The 17,165-nt window shown below is 40.2% G+C and overlaps 1 protein-coding gene across 1 annotated transcript in view; it reads right to left on the bottom strand.

Annotated features, from left to right (window-relative positions):
* LOC311061926 (NACHT, LRR and PYD domains-containing protein 3-like) overlaps positions 1 to 17,165 on the bottom strand; it is a 106,732-nt gene that overhangs the window by 26,498 nt on the left and 63,069 nt on the right. The window contains exons 4-10 of the mRNA XM_084080632.1: positions 12,197 to 12,310; positions 11,384 to 11,497; positions 9,331 to 9,444; positions 7,327 to 7,440; positions 6,254 to 6,367; positions 2,883 to 3,118; positions 778 to 2,635 (exon numbers count right to left, since the gene is read on the bottom strand). Of these exons, the coding sequence (XP_083936758.1) occupies positions 778 to 2,635; positions 2,883 to 3,118; positions 6,254 to 6,367; positions 7,327 to 7,440; positions 9,331 to 9,444; positions 11,384 to 11,497; positions 12,197 to 12,310 (2,664 nt within the window). The remainder of the gene's footprint in view (positions 1 to 777; positions 2,636 to 2,882; positions 3,119 to 6,253; positions 6,368 to 7,326; positions 7,441 to 9,330; positions 9,445 to 11,383; positions 11,498 to 12,196; positions 12,311 to 17,165) is intronic.

Below are 17,165 nucleotides of genomic sequence, written 5' to 3'. Positions count from 1 at the left end.
TGGACAAACATATGTTGTTAATAAGTTATCCATGGATATTCAGCTGTACTACAGCATTGGTAATGGCAATTTTATTCAGCCGTCAAGTCCAATACTTTGGAACCAAAATATATCTCTAAAAATATTGCCAAGAAATGTGTTTCCACATTCCACAGGTTCATCTTCATGCTACCAACGATGCAACACATTGTAAGCTTGTAAATCTTTTCTTTGTGACGCCTTTGAACTTGTACTACAGAGTGCTTTCACCACAATGAAGCGGTTTTAATGTTGGGTATTTCGGTTGTCTTTTATGGTGTCAAAAGGGGCGTGTAACAATGCAGATGATGAACACACGTTTGATTTGGTGGAATTCATCATCTGATACACCTGAGACGCACACAAATCAAGGCTTTACACAGCCTTTCATGAATCAGACGTGGCTCTTTATTTACAAGCAAACCTACAATAAAGATTATAGCAGAGATGTCAAGAGCTGTGTGAATGAGGCCCATTGAAAATAATAATTGTTTGTCCTTTTTATTTTAAGTTCCACTACTGAGAGGATGGCAATGTCAGTGGGTTCAAACCACTGGTCTGGTGGGGGTAACCAGCAGGGATTCTAGACTGCTTTATGGTGGACTGGCCTTTATTTGGACGTACACACAATACCACTAGTCACTATTTGAGACACAGACAGTATTATCAGAACTATTATGTCAACCTTCATTTCTAAGTATAGTGTTAACTGTAATGTCAGATTGACTCTAGGATGTTCCTATTCATTTGACTACTAACCGAGCCTTTCTGCAGTTCCTCAGAGCTGGGATGAGTCTCCATCGCCCCCCCTCTGATGTGTTGTATTTGTCCAGGTCCAACTCTTCCAGAACCTCCTCTGACGTCTGCAGCATGACGGCCAGAGCTGAACAATGGGTCTCAGACAGTTTCTCTGTTCTGTTCTCCGACTTCAGGAACTTTTGGATCTCCTGATGTACTGAGTGGTCATTCATCTCCATCAAACAGTGGAAGATGTTGATGCATCTGTCAGGAGAGGCATCGATTCTCAACTCCTTCAGGTTCTTGATGACTCTCTGGATGCTCTCTGGGCTGTTCTCTGTCTGACACAGTAGGCCTCCTAACAGACTCTGGTTGGACTCCAGAGAGAGGCCATGAAGGAAGCGGACAAAGAGGTCCAAGTGGCCATTTTTACTCTCCAGGGCTTTAGTAGTGGCTTTGTCCAGGAACGTATCCAGGGAATCAACACCAGCACCAAGAAATGTCTTCACCACACCAACACCACCACCACCATTCCAGTTCCAGTCAACAACAACATCGTTCGAAACCGCCTGGTACCTATCCTTTGTAAAACAGTGGAACAGGTAGATTGCTGCCATAAACTCCTGGATGCTCAGATGAACAAAGCTGTAGACTGTTTTCTGGAAGAGCAGACTCTCTCTTTTAAAGATTTTTGTGCACACTCCTGAGTACAGCGAGGCTTCTTTCACATCAAGACCACACTCTTCCATGTCTTCTTGGTAGAACATGATGCTACCTCTCTTTAGGTGTTCAAATGCCAGCCTTCCCAGCTTCAGCAGAACATACATGTCAGTCCCCATGAGCTGCTCTTGATTCCCCTTTTCTTTTTCTTTCTCTTTCACATCATGGGTGTCATACTTCTGCTTCTTTCTGTTTGTCTGAACCAACAGGAAGTGGCAGCACATCTCAGTCAGGGTCTTGGGCAGCTGTCCTATCGTGTGTGTCCTCAACATGTCCAGCAGAACGGTAGCAATGATCCAACAGAAGAGTGGGATGTGACACATGATGTGGAGGGTCCTTGATGTCTTCAAGTGTGAGAGGATTCTGTTGGCCAGCTTCTCTTCACTGAATCTGTTCCTAAAGTACTTCTCCTTCTGGGGGTCTGTGAACCCTCGTATTTCTGTCACCATGTCAACACATGCAGGAGGGATCTGATTGGCTGCTGCAGGCCTGGTGGTTATCCAGAGGAGAGCTGAGGGGAGCAGATTCCCCTCGATGAGGTTTGTTAACAGAGCATCCACTGATGATGTCACTGTGACATCAGAAACAATGTCATTGTTTTTTTTGTTTTTTTGGAACAATGGAAATCTTCTTTCATCTAGACCATCAAAGATGAAGCCAACTTTCCAGACAGCAAGCTGCTCTGCTGTGACCATCTTTAATGTTGGGTGGAATTCATGGATCAGTGTGAGAAGACTGTACTGCTCATCTCTGACCAAGTTCAGCTCTCGGAATGAAAAGGGAACCAGCAGATTTATATCTTGATTTTCCAAACCCTTTGCCCAGTCCAGAGTGAACTTACGCACAGAGAATGTTTTTCCAATGCCAGCGATGCCCTTGGTCAGAACTCTTCTGATGGGTGTCATTCTGCCAGGGAGGGGTTTAAAGATGTCACAGCAGTTGATTGGTGTGTCATGGAAGGTCTTCATGTTGGAAGCTGTCTCAAGCTGTATCACCTCATGTTGGCTATTAACCCCTTCAATCTCTCCCTCTGTGATGTAGAGCTCTGTGTAGGTGCTGGTGAGGGAGGTTCCAGACTCTTCTGTCATGTGGTCTTTCACATCATCAAGACTGTTCAAACTGATCTTATAATCATTCAAATCCTCCTGCAGACTGACATCTGAAATGAGAAGAAAATAAATATGTTTTAAACATTCAGCACACAATTTGTTAAGAAAAACAGCCAGAAGTAACAACACAATATCAGTTGTTTTTTGTCCAGAGTTGATAGTTGTTTAGCTTCATTAGTTGCACTTAGATATTGATATAGACACTAATTTGAACATTTAGTTTGACTATGATTTCTGCAGTTTAAGCATTCCATTTATTAACATGATATTTTAATTAGTGCAATTTTCCAGTCTTACTTTGTCCAGGTGTGGTTTGACTGGGTGTCTTCAGTTCAGGTGTGGTTCTGAATGTCTGTCCACACTGGGGACAGCCATAGTGTCCTGTTGGAGCAGACTGGTCCCAGTATGAGGTGATGCACTGTCTGCAGAACCAGTGTCCACAGCTGGTAGAGACTGGATCTGTCAGAACCTCCTCACACACTGAACACCTGGACGCCTGCTCTGTCACAACACAACCACTCCTCTTCCTCTCTCTGTGGAGATGAAGACAATGTATTACTATAAAAGAGTCTTTAATATCTACATATAATATCATATGCAGTGTTGGGCTATATTACTTAGGAGAGTAATATGTTACTTATTACTTATTACTCCTTTGAAAAGTAATAATATTATATTACTTATACTTATATTACTTGGAATCAAGAGTAATATATTACATATGACTTTATATTACTTTCCCCGCGCCCCCCGCAAAAGAAAAGACATGTACAGTTTTTAGCCTTTTAGAACTGAATCCAATTTAATGGAACAATAGAAAACAGTCAACAGTTTTTATCTTTTTAAGTATTTTGCTGCTACAAATTCCATATTTGGAATTGGAACAATAATTATCCTTACAGGAACAACATCAATCTGAACTGCACACACTGGCTGCAGCCTCTCAAAAACTGAAACAATAAAGTAAACTTTTTGAACATTTCTTAACCTTTTCAACATATCTCAGACCATCAATATTAATTAGCCAAAGTGCAAGGGGGGAGGAGAGAGGAGAGGAGATATAGATGGGTTTCCTGTTAGTAAACATGAGAGGATACAGATGTGCCACTTCAAAACTTCACATGTCCTGCCATCGCCAAGACAGTACATTTTCAGGGGATTCCCAGGGCAATAAGAGGGACAAAGAAGGGCATTTAAAATGCTGAATTATTTTGATGATCACTGCTTTTATGATGCTAATTAATTTGAGCAACTGGTCAAATCACCTCATAATGAGTCTGACACCTTCTTAAACACACATTCTTTTGTTCTCATGGATATGGCTGTCTGTTGAAGGGAAAAACGGGGGTGTGTAGTGACAACTTCTTTTCAGGGGCAAAACAGTGCATTTTAAGGGCAGAAAAGGGAGGAAAAAAAAATGCATTTTCAGGGGACTTTCAGGGAAAGAACAGTAACGTGTGAAGTTTTGAAGTGGCACATCTGTATGCGCGCGCAGTGGAGGGGTGAGCCTATAGAGGGCGCTATTACCCGCAGCAGCTCTGGTCAAATGTACATTCATAAAAGAAATGGTCTTCACCGGGTTTAATGACCTAGATTAAATTATGCAGTTTGTAATATATTGTTTACTCAATAAAAATGATTTGTCGGAAGTTGGATCTGTTTGTATATAATAGCAGCATTATGCCTATCAAACTCCCGAACACAACAACAGAGTGAACGGCGCTTCCGGTTCGTTCTACCCCAGGCATGCGCAGATTGCGCATTCTACTCTGTGATGACGTCGCGCGGAAACCTATCTATAGAGCAGTGGTTCTCACACTTTTTCATGTCAAGGACCCCCAAATAGACACTTATTAGCCCGCGGACCCTCATTTCAAAAGATATACCAGGGACCCCATAAGAGATTTTTTTTACTGCTCTAGCAGTGATTCTCAACCATCTTAATTTCAAGGACCCCCAGTTTGACATGCATTAGGGCTACAGACCCCCATTTAATGGCATTTCTATCACTTGGACCTTGTAAAATGACATAGATTTTTCACTTGTAAAATCTATGTCAATTTAACTCTGAGAGTGTACAAATGTAACCAAATGGACCCTAACGGGTCCATTTGGTTACATTTGTACACTCTCAGAGTTACAAACCCATAAGGGTCCATTTGGTGCCTGATCTATCATTTAGCTGGGGACCCCCTGGAATTCCCTCAAGGACCCCACTTTGAGAACCAATGATATAGAGGAGAGGAGAGAAGAGGAGAGGAGAGGAACACTGTTTCCTCTCCTCATCAGCAGTTCGTTTCCCCGACCACTAGACAAGTGACGCATGGGGACTTCTGAAAGAGCCATGCCGAAAATAGGTTGCTTTATTCGGATACAATGCATGTCACTCCCCGCCCCTGCCGGTTCTCTGAATTTCTATTTTTAAATAGGCTCTGTCATCATTAATTGACCACATATATGAAGTTAAACAACTAAATTCTATCCGAACGATATCTTATAAGTAAATTCCGTGCTTCAAAATAGAAGTTTGAGAGCTTTTTGAAGTTAAATAAAGGCGGAGAAAAGAGTCGCCGGTCGCATACGGGTCATGCGCTACGTCATAACTGTGCGCAGGCTGCGTGCTAAAAATAACTGATCTGCAAGCTAAAAATCATCTCTGTTGACGTAGGTTGATAGCTTGTGGATCTGCTCTATTTTCACACGATGAGACAACTTGCCTCTACGAGAGACGGAGAGAGTACATATTAAATGAATGAATGAGCACAAAAAAATGACGCTCGTCATCAGTAACGAGTAACGAGGTAATATAAGACCGAGTAATATGGTATTATATTACTGTTTTGGCAGAATAATACCTTACTTTACTCGTTACTGGGAAAGGTAATAATATTACAGTAATATATTATTTTTAATTTGTTACTGCCCAACACTGATCATATGAATTATAACATCATTGATATGTTCACACTGCATTTTGTTGATGTACAATAATAATCTCCACTCTGTCATGGTTCTATATGGTATATTCATAAATATTTCATTCATAAATTATAAAGATATAAATTGTGCATTTGTCTATTTTTTTTTCTGATTCAAACATCATTTTTTTGTCCTCACTGGCAGATGAGCCAGTAGGATACAACAGCAGTAAAGAAATTAACTGGCTTCTCTGAAAACAAGTATCCAATTGTGTTAATTTGCTGTGCAGTTTAAATTCTAACTAGTTGTAATAGTATTTTTTGCTTTAATAAGCAACTATTGGGAGTGGTGGGTTTTCCTACATATTCTTGATGTGGCACCAGTTCAAATCCTAGCTGCTGTATTGTCAACAAGATGGAGACATGAGAGTGATTTCTGACAGTCAGGAGAGACTGTTACCCCAACAAGATGACATAAAAGCATGGACACATATGTCACCCGACTTTTTTAAAAGGCAAAGGTGACAGGGTCTTTGTAGTACAGATCCTTGATTAGCTTTTAAACATCTATTTGACACAAAAACCTACCTATCTATCAAATTACTGAAGGGTTTCATATCCACACTTTTCCCCCCTCTGTTTATTAGTACAATCAAAGAAAAATAGTTTATATACAGTATTGAATCATTTTGTTGTGGATTCATTCTTTATGTCTTTCCAGTTAAAGTTCCCAGAGATCAGTGATCTTACTTTGTGTTTGAAGGTCCAGGTTCATTACTGAAGCTCAAAGGAGGGAAATCCATTGACTGGTCACTCTTCATAGACACACAGCTGGGTGTTGGAGACTCTGGTCTGTGGTGAAGACTATTGAAATCATAAAAATGTTTCTACAATTATTATGTGAATGAAAACATCAGCTTGTTCCTTTATATTATTATAACACTACAGTTCTTGTTTGGTTTTTCAGCTCCTCAAATTAGCATACACTACTAGTAATGTGCTAATTTAGTAATTAGCACAGTGGCGGAGCGGCCGCCTACGGGCCCGGGACTCCGGGGGCCCGGCCCGTCAGATCACATGGACCTTTATTTTATGAGAATTAGACGCACTTTGCGTGCTCTGCCTCTCTGCCTCTCCGCCTCTCCGAAACTTTCCCAGAGATTCACTAGTTTACATGGAACTGCAAATATATTCGAGGCAATTCACCCCAATACACTGTTGATGCTCACCCTAACCCTAAAATCCAAATAAAGTAACAAAAAAATTAACAGAATCTGCAACTGTAACACGTGCATAGCAGGGGCCTGATCAGTGTGCTGTGACTACCGGCCCGGCTTTCAGTTGTTCCGCCACTGAATTAGCATGTACAGTACTTAGCATGATATTGTGTTGTCATATCATAGTGTTGTTTATATCACTGATGTCAGGACAGCAGAGTCACTGCCCATCTTTCGCCGCAGGCTGAAAACCCACCTCTTCAGGAAACACTACCCTTCCTCTTTGCCTGGCTTACTTGTTGTTAACTAGTTGTAGGAACTATTGTTGTATTGGATCTATTAGCTTGTGCTCATTTGATTTGGCAATTTTATCTCATGTGTTTATGAAAGTAGATAGCTGATATATTGCACTTTTACCTTAGCTCTGGGTATACTCTTGGTTGCTTGTTTTTACAGGAAATGCACTTAAGACCTTTGGTGATTAGTAGTTTCGTTCCCTATCTATGTTGAATGCACTTATTGTAAGTCGCTTTGGATAAAAGCGTCTGCTAAATGACTGTAATGTAATGTAATGTAATGTAATGTAATATAGGAGGATTCACATACTGTGTGTCTGGAGGTACAGGTTCATTACTGAAGTTAGGAGGCATTCCTTTAGACTTGTCACTCTTCATAGACACACAGCTGGGTGTTGGAGACTCTGGTCTGTGGTGAAGACTTCTGGAATTATAATAAAAAAAGTGAATGAAAAAGTCTGCTTGTTGAAGATTCTTCATTATGTCCTGTTGTATGTAAGATGAATACATGCGCGCACATGTATATATATATATATATATATACACATATATATATATGTGTGTGTGTGTGTGTGTGTGTGTGTGTGTGTGTGTGTGTGTGTGTGTATATATATATATATATATATATATATATATATATATATATATATATATATATATATATATATGTGTGTGTGTGTGTGTGTGTGTGTGTGTGTGTGTATATATATATATATATATATATATATATATGTGTGTGTGTGTGTGTGTGTGTGTGTGTGTGTGTGTGTGTGTGTGTGTATGTATATATATATATATATATATATATATATATATATATATATATATATATATATATATAGGGTTAGGGTTAGGGTATATATATATATATATATATATATATATATATATATATATATATATATATATATATATATATATATATATATATATATATATATATATATATATATATATATATATATATAGGGTTAGGGTTAGGGTATATATATATATATATATATATTTATATTAAGCCTGCAACGATACATGTATTCATATTGAACCGTTCCATACGAGGGTCTCGGTTCAGTACGCGCTACGAACCGAACGGTATAATATACTTTTTTTCCCCACACGACTTCCGACGATGCGCTCTGTGCTCAACCTACTAACCTACCCTGCTAGTCTCAATGGATCTGTGCTCAACAGTGCAACCTAGAGCCAGAGTTGCCTGCTCCTCCCCCCCGCTCCCCACACAGAGTAAACAAAAAAAAAAGTCACGCCGTGCGGTGGAAAGCTGCCTTAAGAGAAGACTCGCTGAATACTACACTGTAAAGTTAAACTGTTGCAATAATGGCTAATGCCGACCAGAAATAGAAGACCCTCCACTATCCAGCAGATCTGGCGTTTGGAGACACTTTGGGTTTCCAGTTAATTAAGACCGGGATGGTAAAAGCAGAGCTGCCAAGTCTCACCCTTTGAGAGTGAGAGTCACGCAATTTAACCTCTTAACACGCCTCACGCCACACTTGCCATTTCACACGCTTTTTCCCCTCTCACAGCAAAAACAATAAAATAAAAGAGCAACCGGATGGAAAACGGAACGATCGTCCTAAAACACACTGCCCCATTTTGTTCGCGGACTCAGAGGATGTTGCGGTCATCAGAGATCAAAGGATTTATCTGCTGCCATTCTGATAATGTCAGGAGCAACCAGACAACACTACGACCAGGTAGGGTCCATGTTAGCCCTGGTCCAGAGCATTAGTGAGTTAGAGAGAGAACTCACTAACGTTCTGGACCAGGGCTAGGTCCAAGTGTTTCCAAATGGACTGCAGTCTGCACAGAACCCTATCCTTCAGATCCAAAGTAGACTAGGTTTTTTGTGACCAAAAGACCATGTATTTATTATGCAAGTACATAATGAGGTTGACCAAAGTTTCTCAGCTGCATTATATTTGTTAGTAGTGTCTATATGTCTTCTGAAACAAAGGGGTTTATAGTGAAAACTTACTTAAGCTGCTTTATAAATAAAGCACTTTGAAACTGAAGATGATTGCCAATGTTGATGATAATTGATTGATACAAAATAAATAGCCCCCCCCCCCCCCCCCTGCAACGTTTCCTTTTTGCCACACATCTACCCTTCATGGAGTACATTTTTGTACCGAATTAAAGTAATAAAAAACAGAAATAAAAGGGGAATAACCGCAAACCGAACCAAGCCGCGAAGCGAAAATCTTTGCGCGCGCGTTTTGCGCCGAACCGTGCATTTTGTGAACCATGTTTTTTTTTTGTTCATGTTGTGTATTGTATAGGAGGATTCACATACTGTGTGTCTGGAGGTCCAGGTTCATTACTGAAGTTAGGAGGCATTCCTTTAGACTTGTCACTCTTCATAGACAGACAGCTGGGTGTTGGAGACTCTGGTCTGTGGTGAAGACTTCTGGAATTATAATAAAAAATGTGAATGAAAAAGTCTGCTTGTTGAAGATTCTTCATTGTGTCCTGTTATAGTATTGTAAGATGAATACATGCGCACGTATGTGTGTGTGTGTGTGTGTGTGTGTGTGTGTGTGTGTGTGTGTGTGTGTGTGTGTGTGTGTGTGTGTGTGTGTGTGTGTGTGTGTGTGTGTGTGTGTGTGTGTGCGTGCGTGCGTGCGTGCATGTATATATATATATATATATATATATATATATATATATATATATATATATATATATATATATATATATATATATATATGTATATATATTATTTTTTTCCAGCTCCTCAAAGTTGCAGCAACAAGAAAGAGCAATAAAACAGCAATAGAAACAGTAAAAATGCAGTACAATAGCAGTTGCATACATAGATATTCCATAGTTTGTTAATAGATAAGACATCATGCACATAAGCAGCCAGTCTGTATAGCGTAGCTTCACCACTGAACACCACATAGTGATTTGTACGACTTCATTCACAAACTGCACACATAGTAACTTATACATATTGGTTAATATTGGGTAGGGGTGTCACGATACGCCTAATCCACGATTCGATTCGACTTTCGATTTTAAGGTCACGATTCGATTTTCGATACGATATATATTTTTAAAACATCCTTTTTTTCAGCTTTGAGGGCTATATGATTATTAATTTAGGCTATTGTCTTGATTTGTAAAGAAAAACACATGTTTCTCAATAAGTCCCTTTTATTTGAATAATATCAAATGAGAATGAGAATAACAAAAAGGGTTTTATGCACAACTGTCATTTTCAGATTCTTCTTTAAGATGAGTTAACAACAACATTGTTGTGAAGCTCTATAACTAAATAAAATCTAAATACAAAGTTGAACATGTAAGAAAAAAGGATACAAAGACAACTGTTATTTGGCTACATGTTCTTAAACATCTTAAAGTATGTTCACATTGTTTGAACAGATAAGAGCTTTAACAAACAAGAAATGTGAATAATAAGCTAAGCCAGGGGTCTTCAACAGGTTTTTTTTTTTTTTTACCTTATCCCTCATCCCTTTTTTGAGGTGAACTTTAGCCAAAAATAGCAGATCTACAAGCTCACAACGCGTCGCGCTGTGAGGCGTTGTGAGCTTGTAGATCGGCTATTTTTGGCCGAGAGGTATTATAGAGGGGGAAAAGAGAAGACGGAGCAACTATCAATGTGCGCTGCGAGGCATTGTGAGCTTGCAGATCGGCTATTTTTGGCCGAGAGATATTAGGTGTGTAGAGGGGGAAAAGAGAAGACGGAGCAACTATCAAAGTGGAGCATAATGGACAAACGGTAGCCGTTTTGTCAACAACGGCTCGGGTGCCTCATAATTCACTGGGAAGCCAAAATATTGTCAGACTTTTGACTTAAAGGAAGCGGGAGGGTTTTCCAATTCTTCCGTTTGTGTATCATCATTACCATCGCTGGCTTCAGCAGTGGCCATGGTGAAATGTAACGTAGCAGTACAGACGCAACGCTACAGCGGTAACTCTCTCTGTCTCTCCTCCAAACTCCTCTGTCTGCGGTGTGCACTGTGTGTGGGTTTGTCGTGTCGTCTTTTTTTTTCTCCCCCGTCGTAAGCACACATGCGCGATGCACGGAAAAACACAACAGCAGCTCCAGCATGGCTTTCACCCGGACGTGCAATCGGATGTGCGCATGCGCGGGAGTATTATTATTTTTTTAACCCTTGAATCGCGATACGGCTTTTGATTTCGATACACTGTATCGTACGTCATTTTCGGTTCGGTTTCGATACGTATCGCGTATCGTGACACCCCTAATATTGGGCAGGGATGATACACCATTATGAAATGTTATCTTGTAGTTTAGTAAATAGCATGATATTGAGAAGTCGTATCATGTTGTGTATTGTATAGGAGGATTCACATACTGTGTGTCTGGAGGTCCAGGTTCATTACTGAAGTTAGGAGGCATTCCTTTAGACCAGTCACTCTTCATAGACAGACAGCTGGGTGTTGGAGACTCTGGTCTGTGGTGAAGACTTCTGGAATTATAATAAAAAATGTGAATGAAAAAGTCTGCTTGTTGAAGATTCTTCATTATGTCCTGTTATAGTATTGTAAGATGAATACATGCACGTACGTGTATATATATATATATACATATATATATATATGTGTGTGTGTGTGTGTGTGTGTGTGTGTGTGTGTGTGTGTGTGTGTGTGTGTGTGTGTGTGTGTGTGTGTGTGTGTGTGCGTGCGTGCGTGCGTGCGTGCGTGCGTACACATATATATATATATATATATATATATATATATATATATATATATATATATATATATATATATATATATATATATATATATGTGTGTGTGTGTGTGTGTTTTTGTTTTTTTCCAGCTCCTCAAAGTTGCAGCAACAAGAAAGACAGCAATAAAACAGCAATAGAAACAGTAAAAATGCAGTACAATAGCAGTTGCATACATAGATATTCCATAGTTTGTTAATAGATAGGACATCATGCACACAAGCAGCCAGTCTGTATAGCGTAGCTTCACCACTGAACACCACATAGTGATTTGTACCACTTCATTCACAAACTGCACACATAGTAACTTATACATATTGCTTAATATTGGGCAGGGATGCTACACCATTATGAAATGTTATCTTGTACTTTAGTAAATAGCATGATATTGAGAAGTCGTATCATGTTGTGTATTGTATAGGAGGATTCACATACTGTGTGTCTGGAGGTCCAGGTTCATTACTGAAGTTAGGAGGCATTCCTTTAGACTTGTCACTCTTCATAGACACACAGCTGGGTGTTGGAGACTCTGGTCTGTGATGAAGACTTCTGGAATCATACAAATGATTCTAAAATTATCATGTGAATGAAAACTTTGTTCTGTTCAAGATTCCTTATTGTTACATCCAGTTATACAAATGTAAGAGAGTCAAATATTTGGGTTTCACTTCACAAAATTAGAGCAACAAGAAAAAAACAACTAAAATGACCTAAAAATAAAGTACAATACCAATTGCATATATAGATAGATATATAGATCTATCTAGAGGACTCTAAAGTGCCTGTAGTGCCAGACAGGCACAACACCTTCAGTCATGGTTGTGTTTTAGACGTTTCATTAATAAAAAAACAATCAGAGTATCTGGTTCCATCACCTTAAAGAAGGTAGGTTGTGCCTGCATGGCATGAGGTGTGTTCCTTAGTGTCTGAGATCAGAAGATTCACTTTTATGTATAAGAGGATTGACCTACTTTGTGTCTGTAGGTCCAGGTTCATCACTCTTCATAGACACAGATGGAGGCTCTGGTCTGTGGATGAGCTGTTTGTCAGTTCCCTCCTCCTCTCTCTCCTCACAATGACTCATCTTTGGTCTTTATTAAACCTGTCAAGATTACAGTGAAAATAGACCAGAAAACAGTAAATGTTTTCTGCGCACACACACACACACACACACACACACACACACACACACACACACACACACACACACACACACACACACACACACACACACACACACACACACACACACACACACACACACACACACACACACACACACACACACACACACAGGGTGGTGTACTGTTACAACTGGTTTCCAGGTTAAATGTAAATAAAAAGTAACTAGTTATAGTTACTGCTATATGGATGTAATGTATATTTATTTTTGAGAGCAGTAACTATAACTATAACTAGTTACTTTTTAAAAGTAACTTGCCCAACACTGTCAAGGAGAGAGAGAGAGAGAGAGAGGAACACTGCTCTGTGGTCACATGGTTTACAGTAAACTGCTGTGGAGCCTGTCTGTCTCCAGACCATAGGCCCCGCCCACTCCTCTGAGTGAACTGTGTCAGGCTAGTGGAGACTCTGAGTGACTCACACTGTGTTAATGTCAGAGTCAGAACTTATTCCTTATCTAACTCTAACATTCTTTATACAAGTCTCTCTGTGTTCTCACAGGCCTGTCTTCATGTCTGTCCCACTGAGGAAGAAAACCTTTTCAACTTTTCCCCAACACACTGACAGCCCTGTGCTCCACAAACAGTTAATTCAGCCCTGTATGTTCTGCTCTGTCTGCAAAGGGTCAAACAAGGGAATCACGTGACATTGATCCCCTTACCCATTCACTCATATTATCTCATGACGTATGTGTAGGCAGCGGTCCGTGCACCTGGGCTCCAATGTAGCCTGACAGCGCATTGCAGGTTCAAGTCCCGTTCCAGACGATCTTTGCTGCATGTCTCTACCCATGTCTGTCTGTCTGTCTGTCTGTCTGTATACTGCTTTGTTTGGATATTAAACTTGTATGACCGAGTCATTGTATAAACATCCTACAATCACCTATATATTACCAGACATTAGTTCTAGTAAAGTGATTAAAACACTTACCCTATATTAATCTTTAGCTTTAATCCAACGTGGCAAAAACGTGGAGTTCAGCTCTCTCTCTGTTCAGCTCTCTGGTGTTCTGTCAAAATGGTGGACTGTGAATAAACACATAAAGTTCTATCATACAGGTAGAGTCTACAGAGCTGAGGAGGAGTCACTGAGCATTCAATCCTGTCTGGACAAGCCAGGTGAAGTGAGGTTATGCACAGAGGGGAGAGAGGAAACAAGGAAACATGTTACAGTGTAATCATGTACGTTACATTGATGTTTCATGAACATATCTGTATCAGTGTGTTTTCTCTAGTCTTCCCCCCTATCTCTCCCTCTCTCGCTTACTTGCTCCCGCCTCTCACACGCGCGCACACAAGTTCAATCATGATCTTTCTATCAGCGTCTATATTCCAGACAGAACTAAACAGTGATCTGAAGACATGCTTCCTATATCAACAGTACAGGTTGTGTTTATAATACTTTCACTCATTCAGATTCAGACACACTTTTACATATTAAATACCAAGTGGTTCTAGTATAATGTATAAAACACTTCAACAACATTAACCCCTTAACCCCTCTATTCTTAGTAAAACACACCTGGCTCTGTACTTGGACAGTTTTTAGCCGCCAGCTGAAAGCGCGGCTCTGTATTCACTCTGACTCTGACCCGACAGATTTCCGACATGTATTCAACACTTTTTTTGCTATTGGCTGTCCTGGCTGTCCTTCACTACTTCACAGCCAATGGGGAGACACTACTTTAAAGCCAATGGACGGCCGTCCTAGCCAATGGACGGCCGTCGTTTACAGCACCCGCCTCCCCTCGTAGCACCGCGGCGCAGGCACGCCGGGCACTGGCAGTTGTCCTCCCACCCCCCCTTACCTCTGACTGCAAAGGTCTAATAGCGGCCAAACAACGGATGCACGCTTATACAGTACTTGAGTAAATGTACTTAGTTACTTAGAACATTTATTTTTCGACGACTTCACATCGCCCGTCCCCGCAGGGAAGGGGGTTCCCTGGCTCAAAACAGATGGGGGGGGGGGGGGGGCTGTTGACAAATACATATTAATCTGGGGGTCCATGAACATGTTTGAGCACGCGAGTTTTCCTTTCGCCTCCGAGGCACCCAAACCAGTAGAGAGTAGAGACGCGAAAGGAGTTGGGGAGAGCCTGGCTGTGTTGACTGACAACGGGTGCATTTCTCCTTTCTGACATGTCGCCTTTCCGACGTTGACTAACCCTATACCTAACCCTAACCCTAACCGCACGCGGAAGCCACTAGTCGGAGTGGTGAGATGTCGGAATGGAAGGAGCACCCCACTGGCAACAGATGCACGCTTTTATGCGAAACAACAACAATACAACCTGGCGCAACAGTTGCGTGCATTAGCGCAAGATGAGCACAAAGGAAACGTGTGTTTCAATCACCGTCTCACAGAGTACTCACACGCGCATACTGTCTGAAATACTCTGAAAACAGCCGATCTACAAGCTCACAATCATTGTACTTTACTGGAGTAAATGTACTTAGTTACTTTACACCTCTTAACAGACGAACATACGTGTTGAGGCTCCGAAAAACTCAACGAGCCACAACTCACTATCTCTCGCCCCTAAACAATGTCTATATATATATATATATATATATATATATATATATATATATATATATATACATATCTATATATATATATATATATATATATATATATATATATATATATATATATATATATATATATATATATATATATATATATATATATATGTATATATATATATTCCAAATATTCTTTAACTTTTTCTTTTCAAGATCTTTTTGAAAATAGCCGATCTACAAGCTCAAAAAGCGTTGTGAATGCAACACTTTGCAACACAGCCTAGTCGCTTCTTTTGGCTTTGTTTTCATAGAACTGACTGCTTATTTCACTCATGCAAGAGAGCCTAGTCAGCCTACGTGACACATAACATCACACTTTTGCGGATTCCCCTGTATTGCACGTTTAGATGGAGAAGCGAGGCTGCGCCATTTTCACCCTGAAAGGTGATTTCACTTAGGATATAGGGTTGCACTTTACTTTCATAGCCTAAGCATAAGTAGGCTAGGCTAACTATTTTTGTTGCTGATACAAATTTAATTTACTTCTACTCAACTACATCTCAGAGGCAAATATTGTGCATTACATTATAAAACATACATTTAACACTTTAGCCCTATTTCACACCTACAAGTATAATACCTACTTGTAGATCTGCTATTTTCAAACATTTTAGTACTTTCACTTTTGGAACTTTACGTACATTTTGATACCAATACTATTGTACTTTCACACAAGTACATTGCGACACACACGCACACGCACGCACACACACACACACACACACACACACACACACACACACACACACACACACACACACACACACACACACACACACACACACACACACACACACACACACACACACACACACACACACACACACACACACACACACACACACACACACACACACACACACACACACACATCCTTTATATTGGTAGCCAACCGATGAACCTCTCTGTTGAGTTATTTTGGTTGCATTGGAATGGCTGAGATTTCATTTTAAAGACCACTTTTACATTTTGTGCTGCAGATTGGGGCAAAAAAAGCCTGCCGCTGGCGGCTATATTATGACTTTAGTCATTTCTTGTTTTCCCTCTATACACTCTTTGCCAAGAATAGCAGATCTACAAGCTCACAATGCATCACAACACCACAAGTTCCCCTCCAGAATAGGGTGTGTGGGGTTGAAGTGGTTAACATTGTTAACACCAGACTAGAGAGATTCTCTACAGTGTATTGTTTACAATCTCTTATAGTTAGACTTATACTGACAACGTATAAGACAACAGACATAAGTAACAGCGCCTCCACCATACTGTATGTGGCAGGCTGCCAATTATAGCAGAGACAGCACAATACTTTGCCAGCCTTTTTGTCTCCTTTTAGGGCATCCCAAGATGTTGAAACCCTCTAACAACCAGTCTGTGGGTATAATGTCCTGGGCTGTCAAATATAAAACAAATAGTCTGACCTATAGCCCAGCTCTGAGATGGTATGTAGGAGTGATTGGTATTTAATGATCTTGGTCATAAAGGCTTCCTCTAGGCTATAGGGTCAAAGGTGAAGGATATCTCTAATACAGACACTTCTCTGGACTCTTTATAACAACATCTGATGTATGAGCTGTTATAGATGTCTGTGTTATCACAGAGATGAATCATGGATGGAATGACACGGGAATGTT

The sequence above is a fragment of the Gymnoscopelus microlampas genome, assembly GCF_963454915.1.
Source record: "Gymnoscopelus microlampas genome assembly, chromosome: 15".
In the NCBI taxonomy this organism is placed as follows: Eukaryota; Metazoa; Chordata; class Actinopteri; order Myctophiformes; family Myctophidae; genus Gymnoscopelus; species Gymnoscopelus microlampas.
The sequence above is the reverse complement of the archived record's forward strand: the minus strand, read 5'-3'. Positions and strand labels throughout refer to the sequence as shown.